At 29.7% G+C, this 25,661-nt stretch overlaps 5 protein-coding genes across 5 annotated transcripts; 3 read left to right on the top strand and 2 right to left on the bottom strand.

Annotated features, from left to right (window-relative positions):
- Positions 1-4,144: 4,144 nt before the first annotated feature.
- LOC115707014 (probable F-box protein At4g22030) lies at positions 4,145-5,942 on the bottom strand. Its single transcript, XM_030634809.2, has one exon. The coding sequence runs from the start codon at positions 5,594-5,596 to the stop codon at positions 4,322-4,324; it is 1,275 nt and encodes a 424-aa protein (XP_030490669.2). The 5' UTR covers positions 5,597-5,942; the 3' UTR covers positions 4,145-4,321.
- A 3,118-nt stretch (positions 5,943-9,060) lies between these two features.
- On the bottom strand, positions 9,061-10,839 carry LOC115707085 (probable F-box protein At4g22030). The gene has a single exon (XM_030634925.2). The coding sequence runs from the start codon at positions 10,493-10,495 to the stop codon at positions 9,218-9,220; it is 1,278 nt and encodes a 425-aa protein (XP_030490785.2). The 5' UTR covers positions 10,496-10,839; the 3' UTR covers positions 9,061-9,217.
- Positions 10,840-14,340: 3,501 nt separating this feature from the next.
- Positions 14,341-17,103, top strand: LOC115707733 (peroxisomal membrane protein PMP22). Its single transcript, XM_030635768.2, has 7 exons — positions 14,341-14,736; positions 15,032-15,130; positions 15,582-15,683; positions 16,035-16,110; positions 16,387-16,457; positions 16,555-16,640; positions 16,767-17,103. The coding sequence occupies exons 1-7, from the start codon at positions 14,665-14,667 to the stop codon at positions 16,819-16,821; spliced, it is 561 nt and encodes a 186-aa protein (XP_030491628.1). The 5' UTR covers positions 14,341-14,664; the 3' UTR covers positions 16,822-17,103.
- Positions 17,104-17,255: 152 nt separating this feature from the next.
- Positions 17,256-21,168, top strand: LOC115707732 (peroxisomal membrane protein PMP22). Its single transcript, XM_030635767.2, has 7 exons — positions 17,256-18,378; positions 18,519-18,617; positions 19,717-19,818; positions 20,157-20,232; positions 20,511-20,581; positions 20,671-20,756; positions 20,886-21,168. Exons 1-7 carry the CDS (start codon positions 18,307-18,309, stop codon positions 20,938-20,940), a joined length of 561 nt encoding a protein of 186 aa, XP_030491627.1. The 5' UTR covers positions 17,256-18,306; the 3' UTR covers positions 20,941-21,168.
- A 2,683-nt stretch (positions 21,169-23,851) lies between these two features.
- Positions 23,852-25,456, top strand: LOC115705016 (probable F-box protein At4g22030). The gene has a single exon (XM_030632250.2). The coding sequence runs from the start codon at positions 24,000-24,002 to the stop codon at positions 25,305-25,307; it is 1,308 nt and encodes a 435-aa protein (XP_030488110.2). The 5' UTR covers positions 23,852-23,999; the 3' UTR covers positions 25,308-25,456.
- Positions 25,457-25,661: the final 205 nt, after the last annotated feature.

The following is a 25,661-nucleotide window of genomic DNA, read 5'->3' as shown; positions in this document are numbered from 1 at the left end:
TCTAAGTTAGATTCAATTTTTATGGACTTGTTTTTGCAAGTTGACTTTCCTTGTACACTTACAGGGTAATCCTGATTATTAGAATTCCAAAACAGGTTCATCGATCAGGCAAGTTGGTTTGATACCTTCAGGGCCACCATCAAGAGGCCACAGTGAGATTAAGAACGAGAAGGGTGAAAACATGGGGGAAGTTACCTATGGAGGATTTAGTCCTTGCCTTAAGAACATAGCTACGGGATACGTGAAATTTGGATCATACAAATCAAGGAGCAAAGTTAATTGTTCATCACAAAAATGTCATTTGTATCTACAAAATACTACAAGCCAACCTGATTTAAGTGTGGCATATATCAGTACCAGATATATTCTAATTCATTCATCATGGACAACATTTTCATAAAACTTGACTGTTGCAGTGAAATACACTCATTTCAATTGTGTATTTGCTACACATTCTGAATGGAATGAAATGTTTCTTTCTTTTAACTTTCTCTATTATGTTTCGTGGAATGCTTAAAATTGTGGTTTTGTAATGCCCCATAAAAGCTTGAAGAAGATACAGGAATAAAAGGAATGAATAAGAGAGATACAGATAATTAAGTCTTAAGTTCATTGATTGAAATTTAGCAAGGAATAAACTTTATATGTAGAATGACTATTTTATTTTATTTTTTTTATTTATTATTTTTTTGTTTTTGAAATAATGACTATTTTATTTTTAAAATAAAGAGAATGAGAAAATATTTAATAAATCTTTTTTTATTTATGTGTTTTAACTTTAATTATATTATTATTCTTATTTCATTTTTATTTCTATTCTTTTTTTTTTTCAATTTTACCAATCAAGTGCCACTTAATCGTTATAATATAGAGAACATTCATATTCAACAAACCTTGGTGAAATTAGGGATGACAATTCGTCTTGTCGTATTATATTTGTGTTCGTGTTATGCAGATTGATATGTTTAATTGATCAACTCTAATCCGACTCATATATATTTTGTGTCAAGAAATCTCAACCCTAATCTGACCTGTCGTGTTTGCGTGTCGACTATATACTTATGTTACAAATATGATTAGTATCGCATATTTAAATTTTATAAAAGTAATTTATTACAAATTATTAATACAATAAATAAGATTCTTAATATAAAGTAGTTATCATCAAAAAAATTCAATTATCTATCTTATATTCTTGTAAGAATTTTATTGGTAATTTATATATTTTTCTAAGAAAATAATAACAATTTAATTATAATTTAATAATTTTTATTACATACTGGATATAAACGGGTCAATTCGTATCGTTTTTGTATTACATGCGTTAATCTTAATTAGCCCAATCTAAATAATAATTGTATCATTCAATTTTGACCTAATTTCAACTAACATGTATTTTCTTGACCCTAACCTATAATAATTTGCATCCAGTTCTTGTAATTGATCTGCTAGCTAGTAGCTACCCTAGGCGAAACTCAGATGGCTGGGCTAAGGTTAAAGATTTATGACCCACGTTTTATTAATGGACATGCATACAATGTATAATTTATTATTATCACCATAAAGAGCACTATAAAAATTTCTAGTGGGCTTATTATAGTGGTGGCTAAGCTAAGGTTGAAGTCCATATACTTGTGAGTTGAAGTACCCTCATCTTGTCTAATTCAAAATTTTAATTTCAACTGCTTAAAATTAACCATTCAACAAAATCCAAATAATATAGTTGTAGAGGAAACTGAACCAACTAAATTGACCGGTACAAATCTTGGCCCGATCTCTTGGGAGTTAAAAGAATTATTCAAATTATGACAAGACTGAAGAAGTCTCGTTTGGTCAAACGTCAAACCAATAACTTTCTCTTTCAGCCAACATCATACCATTAAATAATTTGTGGCAAAATTTCAACTAAACCATTTTGTCACAAACATACACTCAGTAAAAACCAAATAAAAAAAACATTATTTTTATTTATATAAATATAAATATAGATACGTTAACGCAGCTAAAAATAATATAATTATCTTATTATCTTATATATAATAAAGAGCAAGAGAATTATGACCTTTTAATACTAAGCCCCCTCAAGTCAAAGTAATTGACAAACTAAGCCCTCGACTCAACTAATTCTAGTAAACCTCTAAAATCAAATTAATATGTTGTACGAAAAATAGTAATTAGTTGTATATTTTTTCCTTTTTGATAAAATAGCAAATTTGGTGATTAAAATAACACGTTATAGTTTTTGAGTTAAAACCTCTAGCATATTTATTTGAAAAAGTCAGTATAATTAATAAATAAGTTGAAATTAAAATTTATACCATTAGAATTTTATCAGAGATTTGATTAAATTATTTTTATTTTCAAAATGTGGGAATATTAATACTCTATAATTAGAGTATTGTTATATGAAATGATCTTTATATGCAATGTAAACATTAATAAATAAGTTGAAATTAAAATTTATACCATTAGAATTTTATCAGAGATTTGATTAAATTATTTTTATTTTCAAAATGTGGGAATATTACTCTATAATTATATTGTTATATGAAATGATCTTTATATGCAATGTAAACATTTCTTTTTTCCTGTTATTATTATATAATGATTATGACAAATTTAAGATTTTAGTTGAGAGGAATGTAACTTTTTTTTTTGTGAGGGAGGAGAGCGTATTTTTTTTTACATATAAATTAAATATTAAAAATTGATACAAACTTATATTTTTATAGTATTAAATATAATTTAAAGATTAAAAAATAACAATAAAAATGTTAGTTTCAAGCTATAAACAATAAATTTAAAAAAAAATTAAAAATATTTTTATTAGAATTTGAATCATTCACATGATCTATGTGTAAAATAGCTCAACTATTACTCTAAAACTACTATTATATTTATAAATATCACATTTAGTTATAAATATATGTTGTAATTAATTAATTAAAATATAAATACATTTTTTTTTTCCATTTTTTTTTGTCGGCTTGGGTCCCTTGATGATTATGATTTAACAGATATAAAATAGTTAATATATATTTTTAAATAAAAGCTTATATTTATGCATGCATGTTAATAATTATAAATAAACATAGGAAAATTATAATTTAAAATGTATTTAATTATATAAAATCACATGAAAAATATATCAATATATAATATTATACAACGTCAGCATATTTTAATAAATAAAGGGCATTTTGCTTAGATTTACATAAATATATAGTATTACATTATTCATGATTTTTTTATTAAGAAATTCTTAATAAAATATTCATGGTGCAATTATTTTATAATTCTGTAATTTGTATAAAGTTTATATTTAAGTTTAATTATTGGTGATAATAATATCTAATTATATATAATTTAATGGGATTAGACGATTAGTTACCATATCCTGTTAAGTAGCTTAACCATTACACTACACCAAAGTTAATATTATGTTTATAAATATCATCTTTTATTACAAATATATGTTTTAACTAACTAAATTGTATATATATTTTTTTTCTCGATTTTTTTTTAGGGAGGTCACTGCCCGGCTCGGTTATATGTGGGTCCGCCCCTAGCGTTTGGTAACATTTTTTTAATCAATTTTTCGTTTAAAAAAAAAATTAGAAAAGTGAAAATATTTTCCAAAATTATGTTTGATGTATAAATCTGTTTTTAATTTCAATTTTTTAATAAAGAATGTAAATTTTAAAAACAAAGATCAATTTCAATTTTTTTTAAACAAGTTTTTTTTTAATTAATATTTTGAATTTCGACCCAACTTAAATTTTGAAAACTAAATCCGGCCCCAAACTTGGACCTACCTCCGATCCCGACCTCCCTCTACCCAGCTTAAATAAAATCAATAAATTAAAATTAATGATATTTAAACCGAATAAATTTTTATATTTTGTTTATAAAATTGAAAAATAAAAGTAGTTATAAAATAATTTTTTATTTTTTAAAAATAAAATTTTACTATTATTTTTATAATTAAAAAAATAAAAAAAAACAAAAGTATTACCAAAAACCAACTAAAGATACTCGATATTTATTTGTAAGCCACACAGTTAAACTTAATATTTACCACACACATTACTCAATTGCGGTTTCAGAATGATTTCATGGATATTATGTAGAGTATTAAAAAGCCAATGAATTAATAATAATCGTGTATATTCTATTCTATTCAGTATATCTGTATCTGTATATAGTAAATGTACAAACTTAAACGAACGTTATCATTTCGTTATTGCACCGACCTACGTTATATTTTTACAAAGAATTATGATTAATCTCAAAGAATTTAATTAATTAAAAAATGGACTACTCAGATAAGCTTGCTAGCGAATTCGTCAATGGCCACTCCATTAGCACGGGACGAAGCAGATTTTGCAGCAAGCTCATCCAATTGCGACAAGCTTCTTCCCAATTTCAAAGCTAATTTCATTTTAAACAACTCCCCATTTTCTCTTTTCTCAAACTCTTGTTCTGCAAGGGTAGCCTCAATCTCATCTTCCACAAGCTTAAAAGCACCACCACAGTTTCTATACAATTCAAACACCATCCCAACTTGTCCACCGTGCTGAAATCCATTAACGGCCGTAGCTAATGCCCCGGCAGTTACTGCCAGAACACCAGCCCAAGATCCATGTCCAACAAACGGAGAACTAACGGCAGCAATGCCAGTAAGTAAAGGCCCTGAAATTGCCAATGCTTTGTTTATTTTCAAAACCAAGTTCCCCAATCTCTCGTAATCTACTCTATCTTTTGTCTTAACAACTTCAACAACCTCTCTCATTTCTTTCTCAAGGCTTTCGTTCCAACCATTATTGTTTTGTTGTTGAAACGATTCGTTTTGACCCTTTTGGGATTTTTTAGAAGGCCACCAATTAGCCGCCTCGTATTTCTGAGGAAACTTTTCAAGCATAGCTCCAAGCAAAGGAAGTGGGTAAGCTTTATCTAAAGACAAGACCTTATCCATGTACTTTTTGAGATCGTACTTAGTTGGAGAACGAAGAGCAATGTCAGTCTCTATTTGGGTTTTGATTTGTCTGAACAATCTTGAAGCGTTGCGTTGTTCCTCGGCGAGTTGAGACGGCTGGAGTTTGTTCATCACCAGCAACATTCCGGCGGCGGCGGAGAACAGAAGTGTCGAAGAAACGTTCAAAGCCAAAAGGGATGTTCCGGGAACCGCCGTCGCCGTCGAAACTCCGGCGATGGTTGTGGCGGTTAGAGTGATCATATTGATGGAGTTTAACAAAAGGGTGTTCCAGTTGTCTCGTTGCTGGCCAATGTTATCGTGCATCTCCACTCTGTCGTTAACGGCCTCGAGAATCGCGTAGAGCTGAGCTGTAACGGTTGATGACGTGGATGTATTAGCGTTGTTGTTATTATAAACGTCGTCGTTTTGGGTGTTGAATCCTTGCTTTAAGCTATTCAATTCTTCAATAACCATCTGTTTGGTTAAATTTAAAGATGATTTTTTTGGAACTGTGAAACGAATATTATTTGGAAGCTTGGGGATATGGATTGCACCATTGATGGTTCCCCTTGAAGAAGAAGAAGAAGATAATATCAAACTTGAAGCTTGTAAAGCTGACATTATTTTATTATTGTTTTGGTTATTAGCTTTTTCTTCTAATTCTTCTTTGGTTTGTATATTTTGTAGATGCAGAGCAAAAAGACTTTGTGATTTTGAATATTGGATTGTGAAGTAGCTTGATATGTGTGTGATATGGTATTTATAATAATTGAGGTTGTAATAATACGAATTAAGTGTACAACAAAAATGAAATAGTCAGCTGTTGAATTGTATAAAACGCGGCCCACAAGGTGATCAAGATGACCTATTCTATTTTATTGTATTCTCAAAATGGGATACCATATATGTAATAATGTAACAACATAATATAATTAATAGTCATATTCAAACCACCTGTGCTTGAGCCAGTCTCCTCTATATATAACCTATACATTTGAGTAAAATTAAAATATAAATTTGGACTTTGGAGAAAATTTTCAAATGCCCTTATTTCAAATCAATTAATTACAATTATTTTATATAGTTAGATTTTTACTCAATTTATTATATATAGTATCTTTCAAGATTAATTATGCATTTTTTACTTCATTTCATGAGAATCATACATTTAAAGAATTATGATAAATTGGCATTTCTTATTAGTATTATTTCAAATATTATTTTAAACAAGTATTATTTTTAGAGAAATGCTAATCAATTGACATTTTATAAGGTGTCAAACATCATAAGAACTATTTTGCATGCAATTAATGTTTAATATTTTAGTTATTTATAAAAAAAAACTGCTAACTACTATATATTTATCTATATCCATCAATATAGTTTTAAATATTTTAAAGTGCTTAATAACAATGTTATTATTATTATTAGTACTACTATTTTAAACATTCAACATAAAGTTCATACATATAAAAGAAATTAAAATGTTAGGCTAAAACAATGGAGACAACCCAAAATATGATGAATTGCTAGAAAATTAAAGCTTGTAAATATAAATCCATAAAAACAAAACAAAATTTGATCAGATATAAATTAACCAATTAAAAATAAGTTTGATATTTTTTTTTTGTTAAATAATTAATTAATATAAAATAAAATTGTAAAATTTATGGTAATATACACAGAAACATTTTTTTTTGAACATATATATATATAATTAGAATGTTTTTTTTTTCAAATTTTGATATGTATTAAATTATGTTCTCTGAATTTTTAAAGTCGTTAAAAATCCTTCTGAACTATTGAAATTGTTGGATTGAAGGATTTTTTTTTTCCAATTTTAGTAAAAAAATTCTAACATGGCTGAAAGTTTGAGAAACATAATTTAGTACATGTCAAAGTTCAAGAGACATGATTTAGTAGATATCAAAGTCTTGGGAGCATAATTTAGTATATAAACAATCATCGAATTATAGTAAAATTAAATAAAATTTAACAAATTCTTAAATCTAACAATTTTAATAGTTCAGGCATAATTTTTAATGGTCAAAAAAGTTTAAAGGCGTACAATTTAGTGCATGTCAAAGATTAAAAATCCTATTTTGAAGTAAAAACATAAAACTTACAAAAATTAAATCCCTTGAAAATTACAAGTAATAAAAATACTATTACGAGAAAAAGAATAAATTATAGGTAAAAATGTTTATTTAAAGTGTGTTTGGTTAGTTTTCTGTTTTTTTTACGAGAAAATTAAAAATATTTTTTCAAAAACATGTTATATAAAACTATTTTCACTTTTTAATTTTTTAATTGAGATTAAAACTTTAAAATTTTGAAAATAAAAATAAATCACTTTTAATTTTTTTTTTAAAACAAATTTTTTTCTTAATAAATAATTTGTACGTACTCCAACTCCAACTTGGATTTCGGGATCCGGACTCCGGTCTCGGCCCTAGTCCTGTACATGGACCACGACTCCATCCCCAAACCAGACCTGACTTAAATAAAATCAAAAAATAAAATAAAAATAAAAATAAAAGTGATAGAGAAAACACTTAAAAAAAACAAAAGTAGTTGTAGAATATATTTTTATTTTAAAAATACAAATTTTACTTTTTATTTTTGTGATTAAAAAAATTTAAAAAAATTTACCAAACTTCCCTTAGTAAACAAATTGTAAATTTTATAATAATTCAATTTTTGCCGTTACATTAGTTAGTAGTTTAGTTTTTTTCAAGGCTAATTGTATATACGTGGTCTTAAGAATATATCAACGATCAACCAACATGTAAAATTAATATTAGTTAATGAAAATATAATGTTTCTATATAATAGATTATAAATGTACATATAAGAACGTAATTACGTACGTAGTAGACTATAACTATATCTTATTTTCATTCATTCATGTGTAACTGTAAGATTTACAGTTAAATATCTGCAGTTTTTATGGTTAGTCAAAGGGTGTGGCTTATATATTCAGAAATATTCTCTTTTCAAAACCAACGGAATAAACTAATACCCATATATGCTAATATTAATAACCACCTTATCCTACCCATATTAGTCATTATCAAAACCTTTAAGAAAAGGTCTATATTGCCCTCTACGTATACGTTCAACGCCCTTCTAAGATTGCATTTCATTATTAGTACTGCACCCCTTAAAATAAAAATATTGATCCACCCCTATCTGTTTTAGTATTCGAAATAATTTTTTAGTCAAATTTTTTCTCATGGTCATGTAAGTTATAATTATTTAATACATCCTGTAAAATTTTAAGAAATTTGGAAATGTTTAACATACCGAAAACTATGTTCAAACAGTGTGTTGCACGCGTAACTATTTTATTTTATACGCGTGTAAAATGGACTGTTTGAACATTGTTTTTTATATTGTAAATTATTCCGAATTTTTTAAAAATTTGTAGGATATCTTAAATAACTATAACGTACATGAATATGAAAAAAAATTAGCCAAATTTTTTTTACTAAATGCCGAAACAAGTTAAGGGTGTATCAGTACATCCCTTTTAAGGGGGTGCATTATAGAATCATCCTACAATTTTTTTAAACTTAATAATTATTATTATTATTTAAAAGAAATATCATAATTATTAAATTAAAATTATATATACGATATAATATTAAATATTGATAAATATTATTATTGATTTTATATTTTATAAAAATTTCTAATTTGAACCCTTTATTTTGTTAAAAATAATAATTTAGATTTGTATTAATTTTAAAATAGTACTCTAAATTTAATTTTGGTTAAATTAAAATTTAATAAAAATTTTTAAAAGAACAAAATTGACCTAAAGTATTATGACTTATTATATTTTTTGCTCTGCACTTAAAAATATCTTTTTACTTGGTTATATTAAATAAAATAGATAAAATTTGAGTTTAGGATATTACACATGTCCACTTTTTCATTTAACTAAAAAAAACAATCAGTAATTTTTATCAATAACCCTCATCGTTAAGTACATCTTCGTTACTATATATTAACAAATTACAAAAGACTAAATATAATTTAAATTATGACAAGAAGATATATGTATTATGATCAAGTATTCATTATAAATTTTGTTATATACTACGTTTATATATATTATTACAATTATAATGTAACTCAATTTGACGTTACATTTTTTTTCTTTACAAAAGAATAATCTGTTATATGTATCAAAGAATTAAAGAATAATTAATCTCTAAAAAAATATAATTAATGAGCTCAGATAAGCTTGCTAGCGAATTCGTCGATGGTAGTTCCATTAAGACGAGCCGAAGCAGATTTTGCAGAAAGCTCTTTCAACTGCGACAAGCTTCTTCCTAATTTCAAAGCCAATTTCACTTGAAACAACTCTCCATTCTCTCTTTTCTCAAACTCTTCTTCTCCAATGGTAGCCTCAATCTCATCTTCAATATGTTTGAAAGCACCGCCACAGTTTCTGTACAATTCGAACACCATCCCAATTTGTCCACCATGCTGAAATCCATTAACGGCGGTAGCTAAAGCTCCGGCAGTTACTGCCAAAACACCAGCCCAAGATCCATGTCCAACAAACGGAGAACTAACGGCAGCAATGCCAGTAAGTAAAGGCCCTGAAATTGCCAATGCTTTGTTTATTTTCAAAACCAAGTTTCCCAGTCTCTCGTAATCTACTCTATCTTTTGTCTTAACAACTTCAATAACCTCTCTCATTTCTTTCTCAAGGCTTTCGTTCCAACCATTATTGTTTTCTTGTTGAAACGATTCGTTTTGACCCTTTTGGGATTTTTTAGAAGGCCACCAATTAGAAGCCTCGTATTTCTGAGGAAACTTTTCAAGCATAGCTCCAAGCAAAGGAAGTGGGTAAGCTTTATCTAAAGACAAGACCTTATCCATGTACTTTTTAAGATCGTACTTAGTTGGAGAACGAAGAGCAATGTCAGTCTCTATTTGGGTTTTGATTTGTCTGAACAATCTCGAAGCGTTGCGTTGTTCCTCGGCGAGTTGAGACGGCTGGAGTTTGTTCATCACCAGCACCATCCCGGCGGCGGCGGAGAACAAAAGTGTCGAAGAAACGTTCAAAGCCAAGGAAGAAGTTCCGGGAGATGCCGTCGCCGCAGCAACTCCGGCGATGGTTGTGGCGGTTAGAGTGATCATATTGATGGAGTTTAATAAAAGTTTGTTCCAATTGTCTCGTTGTTGGCCAATGTTATCGTGCATCTCCACTCTGTCGTTAACGGCCTCGAGAATCGCGTAGAGCTGAGCTGTAACGGTTAATGACGTGGATGTATTAGCGTTGTTGTTGTTGTTGTTGCTATAAACGTCGTCGTTTTGGGTGTTGAATCCTTGCTTTAAGTTATTCAATTCTTCAATAACCATCTGTTTGGTTAAATTTAATGATGATTTTTTTGGAACTGTGAAACGGACATTTGGAAGCTTGGGGACATGGATTGCACCATTAATGGTTACCCTTGAAGAAGAAGAAGATAGTATCAAACTTGAAGCTTGTAAAGCTGACATTTTTTTTCTTCTCTCTTCTTTCTTTTTTAGTTCTGGTTTGTACGTGTAGTTTATTTTTTTTTGTGTGTGTGGGGATCAGTTTTTGGCTTTTTAGCTTTTTCCTAAAGAAGAAAAGGTTTTGGTTTATGGGAATGTTGGGAATAGAAAGGATGCTATATATGATGTTATATATAGAGATTAGAATATAAAGAGAGAGGATGTATGGTTAGGTGATGTGGTCAACAATATTTGTTTGAATAAGACTCAGCTCACAGGCTTGACCTTTTCGCTATAGTAAATGAATAAATAAAATTAAATACTATTCTTATTCAAGAAATCTCTACTTATTATTATTGTGCTTGGTCTTCTATAGCAGCTAGTAAAACCCATTAGCCTTCACTCCACTTCATTCCCCTTAATTTGCCTTCTTCTTTTGCTTAACCCTTTTATATAAAAATATATCTTTATAATTATATTTACGGTTAATCCCTCTAATTGGGACATATGGTATGCGATGCGGCTGCTTTCAATTGATTTAAATTATTTAATTGTCACTTGGTTTAATAAATGGTAACTTTCTTCTTTTGTGTGTCAATTAATTGACCAATTATCAATGTCTTTTAAGGAAATGTTTAAACGCAATAACTAATGTGTATTTTATTTTTTTTACATTTACAAATGATAATACGTTGAATTTTTATTCGGAAAATTTATCTAACATATTTAAAAAATAATTTTTTTTTTATATTTTTACAATTTTTTTTTAATTTTTTTTATTTATATTTTTATAATTTTATATTATTTTATGTTGTTACAATATTATATTATATATATTTTTGAAATGTAAAAAATAACCTGTAGATAATAATTTTTTTCAGAAGAACAATATGTAAGAAAAAAAATCTGTAAAAATATGAAAGTAAAACTCAAAATTCTATATAAACATATTTTTTTTTTTATTATTTTAAATATTTATGAAATAATCCCTTTTATTTTTCGGTAGGGATAACTGTAGAATTTGAAAAGTGCCGACATGCACCTCAAAACTTTATGAAATACCTCTCTCATCTCATGTTATTTATTTATTTTGATAAATCTCTCCCACATAAAAAAAATGTAAATCTATATATTTACTAAAATTATGCTGATATAACCTTTCTTTCTTTCTTCCCTTTTTCTTTGTTAATTTTCATATCATATATATATATAATATATATCTTTTGACCAAGAAAATAAAAATATATAACATCTATATTTTAAATCTTTAGGAGGAATATAAACATCAAATATATTAAACAAATAATAAAAAGTAAGTTATAATTTTTTTTAAAATAATTTGAGAATTGATAAAATCCAAAGCCCTCTTATATAATAATTAGAAACCAAGTAATCAACTTGATCAATTAAGTTTCCAAATATAGCATATATAGACTGCTATATTCATAATCGTAAGTCAAGGACTATGTCGATCGGTATATATATATACCACCTCACCAAAGGTGGATGTGTTGTCTTGAACAAGAATTCCAGCACTATATCACCAAAGTTCATATTATTAAAAGCCCTTATAAGGGTGATAGGCAAGTGAATCCCCGACATCAAAACCAAACATAAATCTTGTAACGCCTAGTGCAACCACAAAAGGACCAACTGAATTTATTATATTTCTATTTTATTATTTTTATAACATTATACTACTATATAATTTAACTTGTATAATATAATATGAAAAAATAAATATGCAACCTATATAAAACAATATATACAATACATAGCACACAAAATAAGTTATCCATCTAATATTAAATTATATATAATCACTTCTATTTTATTTCTTATTGTAATATTTTTCTTTTGAAACAAAAAAATAATTAAATCATATGTGTAATAAAAGAAATCTAAAATTAGAGAGTGGCCACCCCACACAATACCAAACAGTTCCGCTCCTATGTAATTCATTGTAAGAACAACTCATTTTTGGAATGTAATTTGTTAAAGGTTCCTAGACTCTTTAATTTTATTGTTGTTGATCACAAATATTTAGCTAATTAAGTGAGCTTTCAATAGGATTGATTGAGGCTTCCTCAATATTGGATCAGTTGTTATTTGTAACGGCCTTATGGCCTAATTTGATTCATATATTTATATCTATTTAGCTTCTTTACAAGGAAAAAAAATAGTTCCACCCCTAAATAGGCCAAAAAAATTTCATGTAGGTGTAGCGGTGGTGTATGTCGTCGGCCAACTTAGTAGCACAAAACCGCCACACTAAAACACAAAATTCATTTTGCAAATTGAAAACACATGATAAAATTCAGCTTCAAGAATTGAGAAGGATTGAGTGAGGAAAAGATAAATATAGATATAGAGGAAGAACTAAATTATAGCATTTAATAAAAAATAAGACTTAATTATGTGTTCTAAAATTTAAATGGGACCTAAATAAGTGATATTATTGGTATAAATATAATTGGGGAGCCATTGCTATTTAACTTATAGAATACTAAGAATACCTTAAAGTGCTAATGCTATTTTTTATATTATTGTTGGTGTAATTTAATATGAGGTTCTTCATATTTTATTAATAAGTAATGTAAAAAATATTGACTAATAAAATTTCTGGTGATATTAGAAATTTTTAAGTGTCTAACAACAATAATTTTAATCTTAATAGATATGGATGTTACTTTTGAGTTTGGTTGTTTGCTTTGATTCATAATTATGTTGTTTTCATTTCTTTTTACCCAAAACCCTCACTATAATCTCATTATTATATTTGAAAGGGAATTTTTTTTTTTTTTTTTTTTTTTTTTTTTTTGTGGATCAAGCAAATTAGACATAATTAAAAATATAATAAAAACAGAATTTTAAAAATTAGAGCAGTAACTAAAGAACTTAATGAGATTATCATCTGCTTATAAGAACTTGCCGTGCCAGACTACTCATGTTCATTTTGCATGAATACTAAAGTAGCATGAGACCCAACCCCAACACAACACTCAACCCACCGATCCGACAAAATGATATGTTATTTTCTAAAGAGTATTGCTATCAGCGAGTAATGTGGAACTGGATATTAAATTGTGCTACCATTAGCGATATTACACTTCACAAGATTGTGAATACTAGACACTATGAGTGCAGTCAAATCAAGTGGTACAAATACAATTCATTTTTTTTTTCTTTTTGAAAGGAGATACAATTAGTTTTGATTGAATTAATTTTAAGGAAATTTACATAGTATACTAACATTTATCATTTTTTTACAAAAATAATATCAGGCGGTATTTTTTATTTTTTTTACTGTATTTTTTTATAAGTTTTATACTGAAGTATACTGTGTTAAGTTTTCACTAAGGTTTTTACTGGTGTTTTTTAGTTGTTCTACCTTTGTTTTGAGTTATTCTGTTTTCTGTTTTACTGGTGTTTTATAAAAACACAATATTTTTAAAAACTTTTCTGTGTGACATTATTTTTTGTAAAAGTTACCCAAATTCTAGTATTTTTGTAAATTTTCCTTAATTTTATTACATTGCACATACACAAATACAGGTCTCCAAGAAGTATTTGACATGAATATTACTCTTTATTAAAATTTAAAGGTAACAATTTTTTTTCTCATTTTTCTAATCCCATACTTAAAATAAACTCAATACTCAAAACTCAAAAGTGAGAAGAAGGGGGAGTGAGTGTAACATGAAAGTGGCCTAGCTTGTTGACTATTGGCCTTTCACACACTCTTCCATGATGATAGGGTGAATTCATATGTAGCTTGACATGGGTTAGTTCCAAAAGTCCTAAGATAAAGATACCTCCAAATTTTATATATGTAATATAAATACTAAAGTAACATGCACAAACAAATTAACCGAATAAAAAATGACCACATTAAATTCTGTTAGATCAAACAAAAACTAGCCAAAAATTGCCAATGGGATGGGATGTATAGATAAAGAAAGAGAAGAGTATGTAACGATGTGATGCTTGTGGGACTAATTATTGTGCAATCCGTCTCCACCGAGGGCCAGCCCAAACACAACACGCGCGCGCGCACACATATAAATACTGCTTAGCGTGCGTGTGTGTGAGCGAGATATTTTTGGTCATAGGCACCTACCTAACTCCCGGTGCTGGCTGATCTAGTCGCTGTACAAACTCTTCAATTTGCAACCAAATTAGAGAAATCAAACATGGGGTCGATTGCTAAAAAAGGGTTAAATCAATACTTGATGCAGCTTCAGCAACATCCTCTCAGAACTAAGGTCCCAACTCATGTTTCTCTTTGTTATTTTTTTTTTTCTCGTATTTATTTTTCGTTTATTAAGACGAAGAATGGGTTGTTTGTTACCTTGTCTTTTTCGTTACTTTTCTTTGCTCTCTCTTTTGGGGTTTGTGGACTGAGGAGAAAATTAAATGAAAGTTTTGATCTTTTTGCTCTATTTCATATTTGGGTTTAAATCTGATTTAAAACTTGTTCAACTCGTACTGAGATTGACCTTGAATCTTTTTTCTTTTTTATGGGTATGTTCTCCTGAATAATTTGTATTGTTAGAGCAGGCAATTACAGCGGGGACGTTAGCAGGGCTTAGCGATATAGTTTCTCAGAAACTCACTGGTATACAGAAACTTCAATTGAAACGTATACTTCTTAAAGTGGTAAGCTCACTTTCATAGCGGTATTACTGTGTAGTTAGGAACCAAATTGATCATTTTATTGTTTTGTAACGAATTGGGCAGTGATCACTATGAAGCTTATGAGTGAAAGACAAGATTATTTTTTTGATAATTTTGCTTTGAAATTTGCTTGATTGCAATGTAGTGCTTCTAAATACCATATGGATTATACCATGAATGTATAATTGTGTTATATTTTTATTCGAGCAAGATTTTTGGCTTTGTTCAATCTAGCTGTTTTATTTATTGATTTTATCCTAAAAAACTAATGATTAGGGAAACACTATATATGATAAATTTGTAGCACAAATGTAATATGTTCTTTAGTTGTTGTTGTGCTGTTTGTAACACCTGAGTGATGGTATGCTTTTTTTTTTATTATTGTATCTGTTGAGCGCCATCTCAATCTTGTCTGCGATTTATTTTAATGCAGATTTTTGGAGTTGCTTATCTTGGTCCATTTGGACATTACCTGCACATAATTCTAGACAAAATTTTCAAGGGGAAAAGAGATACAAAAACAGTAGCCAAGAAGGTAAACCATTCTACTCAGCCTTGAGCTTTAGTTTGTTCCTTGAAAGCCTTGATGTAATGACTTAGGTGTTGGAAGAATCTAACTCAACATTATTTATTACTTGTGTTAGTAATGTAAGAATTCTGACATTCCATCTCTCCGGTCAGGCTGAAAAGGAAACCTTCAGTTTCTGATGCTTCAGTTTTTCCATTTTGCTGAATATACTTGACTGGAGAAAGAACTTTGTAGGATCAATAAGGTGTTTCTAAAATGATTTTCCTGAATGAGTTGACAGTTTGGTTGACTCAAGTGGTAGAGAAAAGTAAACAATTATTAGAAGTTAAATCTAAAAATAGCTTGTCAAATTGTCAGGTGCTGCTGGAGCAGGTGACTTCTTCTCCTTGGAACAACCTGCTTTTCATGGTTTACTATGGGATGGTTGTGGAAGGTAAGTTGTATGGAAACATGTTACTTCCATTATTTTTTTCTTTCATTAGCTGAAGCAAAAATGATTAAATCATAAGACTGAGTTGACCCTTGTAATACCAACCAACTTTATACTTCAGGTTTGGATTTTACATTATAAATGCTGATATAAATACAAAACTCTATTACTTATATCAAGTCTAAAAGAATTTGGAAAATAAGCAGGCTAGATATGGCCATTTCACATAGCAATAGCATGTATTTACTGTTAATTATTTTATGCAAATGTGAAATGCAGGAAGACCTTGGGTTCATGTGAAAGCTAAAATAAAGAAGGACTATCCAACAATACAATATACTTCATGGACGGTATTACTCTATGCTCAACCTCAATTATTTGCTATGATGATATAATGTAACAACAGGTGAATGATATCATAATCTGACTTAAGAGAACTAAATGCAGTTCTGGCCTGTTATTGGTTGGATCAATCACCGCTATGTGCCCCTGCAATTCCGGGTGATTCTTCAAAGCTTAGTTGCATTTTGCTGGTATGAAATTTTGATTGGTGGCTTTCTTCTATACTTATACACATGGGCTTCTTATTCATATCCATTAAGCCAAAAGTTAAGCTTCTTTATGCTTTTCCATTCTAATCTTTTATTTTTTCCTTTCAGGGGAATTTTTCTAAATCTTCGAGCACGATCCATCGTCTTACCAAAGCCCAAATGAAGAAACTCAGTTTGCTTGAATAAGTTAAAGCACCTAGATCCCAGCTATTATTATTCTGTTAAGTAAATGATCTATTTTGAGCAATCATGAACTCAGAAGAGTACTTCTCTAGATCTTGAACTTTGTTTGTTATATATACTGGATCTTATTCTTAAATTCTTAATGATTCCCATCTTAAGCCAGTTTTGATGTTTCATCATGACCTGGTTGTTATCCAATCATTAAGCAATCAAGATCTTTATTTATATTCTAATAACAGAAATGTTGATTGCTATACTAAAATGTGGTGTTGCCATGCTCCCACTTCAAAGCAGAGTAGGTAACATGCTAATTTTATCTATAACCCTGGTTTTCTTACCTTGAATTTCTGACTAAGTTTATGTATTAGAATGATTTCATTTACAAGTGTAGTTGGCTCCTGCTACCCAAAAGAATGGGGACATAGAGTTCAGCTTTAGTTGAAATCAGGCTAGGTGTGAAGTGAACTTTGTGGCTTATTAGTTTAAGCTAATGTGAAACATTCAGGAAGACCTCTCTCCTGGTTTTATGTCAAAGCTTAAGTAAATGGCAATCCATCATTTTAATATACTTAATGGACGGTGTTACTGTTGTTCTGCTATGCTTTGTTATTACACGTGAAACATTCAGTATGACAACATAATAAATATAATTTATTAGGTGTGGGTAGTACTGGCCTGAAATCAGATCTAGGTCATCCTCCAGAGTTTAGTTGCAGCTTCTTTTCGGTGTGAAAAATATGCCATTTTGCTCTACCAGCCACTGTTAGCATTAATCCTCTTTAAATTTTCCAAGTAATGTTAGTTGGTTCATTTAATGTATTTTATGATCCGGTGGTTTGCTAATTATTAATTGTTCAAGACCCCAATTATGTTTGCCTTTTGTATTTGTTGCCTAGTGATTAACTTGTTTACCAAGTAAAGGAATATGTATGGTCGCCTGAACTGTTATTAAGCCAAAAGAAAGAAAAAAATAAAGAAAGGTAACAATATTTTCTCAATTTTTTTAATCACAAATTCAATACTCAAAAGTGTGAAGGGAGGAAAGAGTGAGTGTCATATGAAAGTGGCCTTGTTGACTATCGGCCTTTCACACTCTTCCATGATCACTGGGTGAGTTCATATGTAGTTTGACATAGGTTAGTGCCGAATGTCCTCCTAGGATAAAGATACCTCCAAATGTTTATATATATATTATTCGATGTAATATAAATCCTAAAGTATGTACAAACAAATTAACCAATAAAAATTGAACACATTAAATTCTCTTGGATTAATCATCAAACAAAAGCTCAGCCGGTCAGATTCCACAGACACACATTTATATATATATATATATATATATTTATACTGCTTGGTGCGTGTGAGAGATATTTTTGATCATAATAACGCACCTAACTCCCGGTGCTGGCTGATCTAGTTACTGTACAAACTCTTCAATTTTTCAACCAAATTGGAGAACTCAGACATGGGGTCGATTGCCAAGAAAGGGTTGAATCAATACTTAATGCAGCTTCAGCAACACCCTCTCAGAACTAAGGTTCCAATTCATGGTTCTCTTTCTTATTTTGTAGTTTTTTTCAATAACTTATTCAACTCGTACTGAGATTGACCTTGAAATCTTTTCTTCTTTCTCTTTTATGGGTATGTTGTTCTGAATAATTTTTATTGCTAGAGCAGGCAATTACAGCGGGGACAATAGCAGGGCTTAGCGATATAGTTTCTCAAAAACTGACTGGTATACAGAAACTTCAATTGAAACGTATTCTTCTTAAAGTGGTAAGCTCACTTTCATAGTGTTATTACTGTATAGTTAGGAACCAATTGATCCTTTTATTGTTTTACGAAATGGACAGTGATTATTTTGAAGCTTGCGAGTGCTAGACAACATTCTTTTTTAATAATATTGCATTGCAATATAATGCTTGTAAATACCATATCTGGATTATACCATGACTGCATGGTATGATTGTGTAATATTTTCATTGAAGCAACATTTTTGGATTTGTTCAATCTAGCTGTTTTATTTATTGATTTTATCTTAAAAGACTAGTGCTTAGGGAAATACAGGGTTCAATAAATTTGTAGCCCAAATGTAACATGTTCTTTAGCTTTAGAGTTGTTAAACTGTGCTGTTTGTAAGGCCATCTCCAGACGTTAAATTTAGTGTTACACCAACCTCAAATATCTCAAATATGATGTTATAAACTCTTTGGAATATTACGTTAAAAAATATTATTTATTACTATATGATTTTTTAGTCCTATTATTATTATTATTATGATACTGTTCTTTATTACACTAAAGTGGGCGTTCTGGTAGAATTCCTTATCTATTTAATTTAACGTTAAGTAAAGTCTTTAATTTTATTTTTTTGTATGGTATAATTATTTAGAGTCAGTTATTATCATTTAAAAAATTTTAAATAGTTTATAACACCGAAAATAAAGTTCAAACAATAAACACACGTGTAAGAAAAAAAGTCACGCATACAACTTTATTTTTGGCATTGTAAACTATTTGAAATTTTTTAAAAATTTACAGATAATCTTAAATAACTACAACACACACAATCATGAAAAAAATGGACTTAAAAAATCTCTTATATGTTCAAAACAGATGAGAAATTTACGTCCTTTTAAAAATGTACTGTAGACTTATCCAATATAATGTAGTTACTATACACACCAAATAAAGTGATACTGTAGCTGTACACTATATTTGGTGCCAACGTTAGTCTAGAAAATATAGACTTTATCACCATAATACCGTCGGTTGGAGTTTCTCTAACACTCAAGTGAGTGATGATATGTTCTTTAGCCTTAAAGTTGTTCTATTGTGTGCCATCTCAATCATACTTATGATTTGTTGAATGCAGATTTTCGGAGTTGCTTATCGTGGTCCATTTGGACATTACCTGTACATAATTCTAGACAAAATTTTCAAGGGGAAAAGGGATACGAAAACAGTAGCCAAGAAGGTACACTATTCTACTCAGCCTTGAGCTTAAGTTTGTTCCCTGAAAGCCTTGATTTAATGACAGATATTGAAAGAATGTAACTCAACATTATTTTATTACTTGTGTTAGTAATGTAAGAATGACCAAATTCCATCTTCAGTTTTCTTATGTTGAAGCATATACTGTTTTCTCCTTTTGCTGAATATAATTAACTGGAGAATGAACTTAATAGCATCAATAAGGGGTTTCTAAAGTGATTTTCCCGAACCAATTGACAGTTTGGTTGACTCAATCAGTGGAAGAGAAAAGAGAACAATTTTTAGAAGTTTAAATCAAAAAATGGCTTGTCAAATTGTCAGGTGCTGCTGGAGCAGGTTACTTTTTCTCCTTGGAACAACCTGGTTTTCATGGTTTACCTTGGGCTGGTTGTGGAGGGTAAGTTGTAAGGAAACATATTACTTCCACCATTTTTTCTTTCATTTACTGAAGCCAAAAATGATTAAATTGTATATTTGAGTTGACCCATCTAATACCAACCAACTTTATACTTCAGGTTTTGGTTTCACATTATAAAAGTGGATATTAGAAAAACAACTCTATTACTGAAATCAAGCCTAAAAGAATTAGGAAAATAAGCAGGCTAGATATGGCCATTTCAGATAGCAATAGTATGTTAGTTACTGTTAATTATTTTATGCATATGTGAAACACAGGAAGACCTTGGGTTCATGTGAAAGCTAAAATAAAGAAGGACTATCCAACAATACAATATACTTCATGGACGGTATTACACTCTATGCTCAACCTGAATTATATGCTATGGTGATATAATATAACAACTATCATAATCTGACATAAGACAAACAAATGCAGTTCTGGCCTGTTATTGGTTGGATCAATCACCGCTATGTGCCCCTGCAATTCCGTGTGATCCTTCAGAGCTTAGTTGCATTTTGCTGGTATGAAATTTTGATTGGTGGCCTTCTTCTACACTAAATTTACATATGCCTCTTATTCATATCCTTCAAACCAAAATTTGAGCCTTGTTACACTTTTCCATTCTAATGTTTTCTATTTTTCCCTTTCAGGGGAATCTTTCTAAATCTTCGAGCACGATCCATCGTCTTACCAAAGCCCAAATGAAGCAACTCAGTTTGCTTGAATAAGTTAAAGCTCCTAGATCCCAGCTATTCTTAGTCTGCTAAGTAGATGATCTATTTTGAGTATTCATCAACTCAGAAGAGTATCCTGAACTTTGTTTATTATAATATACACTGGATCTTATGCTTAATGATTCCTATCTTAAGCCAGTTTTGGTTGTTATCTAATCATTAAGCAATCAAGATTTTATTTATCTTCTAATAACAGAAATATTGATTGCAATACAAAAATTTAGTGTTGCTGCTACTTGCTATGCTTCCACTTCAAAGCGGAGTAGGTAACATGCTAATTTTTATTTATAACCATTGTTTTCTTACCTTGAACTTTTGACTAAGTTTATGTATTAAAAATAATCTCACTTGCAAATGTAGTTGGCTCCTGTGGCCAAAAGAATGGGGACATAGAGTCCAGCTCTCATTGAAAACAGGCTAGGTGTGAACTTTGTAGATTATTATTTAAAGCTAATGTGAAACATTCAGGGAGACCTCTCTCTCCTTGTTTTATGTGAAAACTAAATTAAATGGCAATCCATCAATTTAATATACTCAATGGACGGTGTTACTGTATACTTACTCTATTATTGTTGTTGTTTTGTTATGTTTTGTTACTACACGCCAAACATTCATAGAATGACAACATAATAAATATAATTTATTAGGTGTGGGTAGTACTGTCCTGAAATCAGTTCTAGGTCATCCTCCAGAATTTAGTTGCAGCTTTTTTTTTGGTGTGAAAAATATGCAATTTTACTGTACCAAGCAGCCACTGTTAGTGTTAATCCTATTTAAATTTTCAAAGTAATGTTTAGTTGGATTATTAAAAACTGCCCAGTTCTCTCATTGAATGTAATTTATGATCGGGTAGTTCGCTATTTATTAAGTATTCAAGTCTCAATGATGCAAATTTTTGTGGCTATGCTCCCAGTCCCACTCCGAGCTGTAGTTTGCTTACACGATTAGTTGAGTCCACTCGTGCATGTGAGGAACAGGTAAAAAGCATGGTAGGGACATGTTTGAATAAGAAATAATAAAATCAATTAATTGCCCCTTGTGGCTCGGCCAATAATAAATACTATATAAAAATTATGTATAAAAAGTAGAACCTCTATCCAAGAATACACCTGGGGACCAAGTAAATTATATTCTAATTGAGAGGTTATAACTAAATAGAGTTACACTAGAAAAAAAAAAATTAAAAAACCAAAAAATATCAATGTTACAATAATAACAATAAATAATCATTAATACTATATCATAATAAAAATATTTTAGAGTAAATATAATTTCATATATGTATTATAATTAAAATAAAATTATTAATTTTACATAAATAAATTTATAAAATACATGTATATATTTTATTAAGATGTAATTATTCTTATATAGAGGTATACTTTGTTAATACGGGACTTAAAAAATGTATAACTAATTACAATTTAGAGGTTATTCTTATTTATAACTGGCCCAAATCGGGATTTGATTTTTTTATAACAAATTAGAGATTATTCTTGAATAGAGTATTCTTAAATAGAGGTTCTACTGTATATAATAATAGTATATGTGTATGCATAAGGCATGACTGAAAGATAACGCATACAATTTTTATATTATAGGAACATCACGTATATGATGATATTAAATTTGTGTTGGCACAAAATGAGTTTGTACATTTGGCATAATTGTGTGCACAAAATATAAAATAAAAAAAAACATAATTAATTATATTAATGATTATTTTATATTTCATTGAATATATATAAAATTATTATTTTAATAATGATAATATGTTAGATAAAGAATATAAAATTTAGTAAAAGCGAATTATAATAATCATAATAAATAATAAATAAAAAGTAGTATTTATTGTGAGTTAAATTTATGATAATATTATAATTTATGTCAAATTTGATCAAATTTTTAATATGTAATAAATTTAGCATATTTTTTAGAACAGTAATGTGTAATAATAACTTTAAAATATGTTACAACTGGGTTGAAATTGAATATATCATCTTGAATTTTGATTTTTTTTTTTTGATAAATATTTTTGAAATACAGTTGAATCTTGCCTTGGATTAGAGGTTGATCGTTACCCCAAAAAAAAAAAAACCATTGTACTTTGACCAAACAATCTTTGCAGGACTCTTTCTACCCTGTTGACCAGGATGGGGGGCTAAATAAGCTATACAAAATTGTTGGGAGTGTGAAGTTTAGTTGATCATGTGATAAATTTTGAAAATATTTAAATGAATTCTTCAAATTTTTAATGCTAAGATATATGACCAGGGATCGACAAGCTTTATTTAAATATAACTTTATAATATCGTAAATTTTAATAATCCAAGAACAAAATCTGAACACCAGGGGAACAAACCAACATGAGATTTGTTGAATCTGTATATTCATATTCTACGGCCGTTGGTGTTGTTTACCTCAAAAGATGTATATTTTCATTACAGAAAATATACTATATTAACGTACATGCGTCAACAATGTCGTAACATAGCATATAAAAAATGTACTACATAATTTTTCTCTAATATTATATGCTCAATTATATGTTGGATAATATTTTATTTTTATTTATAAAAAAAGCTGGATTAATTAAACTAATTACAGAACATGGTAGAGAACTCAACTTACTATTTGTCTCTTTCGGAGTTCTACTACTCGTTATGGCTGTTGAAAGTCAATGAATAAGATTTTGGGTTCCTAAGCAGCCAAATTGAGAGGGTTTAGATAATAGACTTTGTATAAGAGAAAGATAGAGAGATAACCAAAACGAGAAACAGTCTTCGTCGATAGACAGATTAAAAAGCCTTATTCAAACTTTCAACCTTGACATTTTCATTAATTGACTTTTTGCTTATATTGTATAAAAAAACTCTTGTACTATAAATACCAACTACCCACAATAGGTATTCTCCATTCAAATCCTTTCAAAACCATTTTCAACAAAATCTATAGCCTTTCTTTTTTTCTCTATTTATCACTCTCAATAATTTGATCTGTTTATATTATAAGCTAGATCAATAGTATAGAATGGTAACAATTCAAGCTTCAAGCGCGGTTTATATGAAGGTCAGTAACATTAGCTGCTCATCCCAAACACGACGTCGTTTTGGAGTTTCCCTTGCTCCTACTAGAGCCATTCTTAACCTACCAAAAGTGCAAAACCAGGCAAAAAGTACAACAACTAATCCATTACTTTCTCTTCAAAAAATCCCATACTCTTTGGGGTTTCAAGATATGGATATCATAAAAAGATCAAATCTTGATTCGTCGACCATACAAATGGAAAAGATGTATGCGATTTTGGAGTCTGTTACGGACAGAGTGGAGATGCATAAGAACATTGGAGAACAGCGTGATAATTGGAACAATCTCTTGTTGTCATCTGTGAATTCGATCACTCTAGCAGCTGCAACCATGGCTGGAATTTCAGTACTGTCATCACCCTCCATAGCCCTGAAACTCTCCTCCACGATTCTCTATTTGGCAGCCACTGGAATATTGGTGATCATGAACAAAATCCAACCTTCACAATTGGCCGAAGAACAGAGAAACGCCTCTAGATTATTCAAACAACTACAAACAGAGATCCAAACCCAACTCACCATTGGAAACCCAACAGCTTTGGACGTAAATGAAGCCATGGAAAAAGTTTTGGCTTTAGATAAAGCATACCCGCTTCCTCTTTTGGGCGCCATGATTGAGAAATTCCCTGAAACTGTAGAATCTGCTGTTTGGTGGCCGAGAAAAACAGAGCAGAAAAAGCAAAAATCACAAGAACTTGGAATGAGAAACGATTACAATAACAACAATGGTTGGAGTCCAAAATTGGAAGAGGAAATGAGAGAGGTTTCAAAGATTATAGAAAGAAAAGACGTTGCTGATTACTTGAGGCTTAGTGAAAAGGCCTTGAAACTCAACAAAATGTTGGCGATTTCTGGACCTGTGTTGACCGGTTTAGCGGCTGCAGCTACGGCTGTTTCCGGTGGTTTTGGCAGTACTCATGGGGTGGGAGCTGCTGCCACGGTGGTCGGAGTTGTGGCCGGAGCTTTGGCTAGCGTGGTGAACACATTGGAACATGGTGGTCAGGTTGGAATGGTGTTTGAAATGTATAGGAGTAATGCTGGTTTCTTCAGACTCATGGAAGAGAGTATTGAATCTAACTTGAAGGAAACAGATGTGGAGAGAAGAGAGAATGGTGAAGTGTTTCAAACCAAGGTGGCTTTGAAGCTTGGTCGAAGCTTGTCTGAGCTCAAAAATCTTTCTTCTTCAAGTTCAAGATATATTAATCCTCATGGTTCTTCTGATTCTGAAGAGTTTGCAAGCAAGCTTTTCTAAGATTAAAGTATATACACTCACATTATATAGTCCTAACGATATATGTAATTAATAGTTAACTATTCATTGATTTTTTATTGTTAACTTGTATAAATATACACAACAAAAATATTTGTTAATGGAATTGTGATTATTTAGTATCATCATTATTGATTGATCTTCATGAGGAAATTACAAATTTTACAAAATATGGCTTAGAAAAAAGTAAAAACGCTATTTTATCGAAAAAATTCAATTGAAAAAAAATGGAAAACAGGTAAGGATAACCAGCTAATATGGAGTCAATCAGATAGTAACCAGAGTAACCAGTTACCATATAATGTTTTCTTCATATTTTTTAATAAAAATTTCCTA

Source organism: Cannabis sativa, chromosome 1 (assembly GCF_029168945.1).
Source record: "Cannabis sativa cultivar Pink pepper isolate KNU-18-1 chromosome 1, ASM2916894v1, whole genome shotgun sequence".
Classification (NCBI taxonomy): Eukaryota; Viridiplantae; Streptophyta; class Magnoliopsida; order Rosales; family Cannabaceae; genus Cannabis; species Cannabis sativa.
The sequence above is the reverse complement of the archived record's forward strand: the minus strand, read 5'-3'. Positions and strand labels throughout refer to the sequence as shown.

Coding starts and splice junctions, on each gene's coding strand:
- LOC115707085 (XM_030634925.2), bottom strand. CDS start 10,495: ATGTCAGCTTTACAAGCTTCAAGTTTGATACTATCTTCTTCTTCTTCA.
- LOC115705016 (XM_030632250.2), top strand. CDS start 24,000: ATGGTAACAATTCAAGCTTCAAGCGCGGTTTATATGAAGGTCAGTAAC.
- LOC115707733 (XM_030635768.2), top strand. CDS start 14,665: ATGGGGTCGATTGCTAAAAAAGGGTTAAATCAATACTTGATGCAGCTT. Junction 14,737..15,031: donor AACATCCTCTCAGAACTAAG/GTCCCAACTCAT, acceptor TTGTTAGAGCAG/GCAATTACAGCGGGGACGTT. Junction 15,131..15,581: donor AACGTATACTTCTTAAAGTG/GTAAGCTCACTT, acceptor ATTTTAATGCAG/ATTTTTGGAGTTGCTTATCT.
- LOC115707014 (XM_030634809.2), bottom strand. CDS start 5,596: ATGTCAGCTTTACAAGCTTCAAGTTTGATATTATCTTCTTCTTCTTCT.
- LOC115707732 (XM_030635767.2), top strand. CDS start 18,307: ATGGGGTCGATTGCCAAGAAAGGGTTGAATCAATACTTAATGCAGCTT. Junction 18,379..18,518: donor AACACCCTCTCAGAACTAAG/GTTCCAATTCAT, acceptor TTGCTAGAGCAG/GCAATTACAGCGGGGACAAT. Junction 20,757..20,885: donor AGCTTAGTTGCATTTTGCTG/GTATGAAATTTT, acceptor TTTCCCTTTCAG/GGGAATCTTTCTAAATCTTC.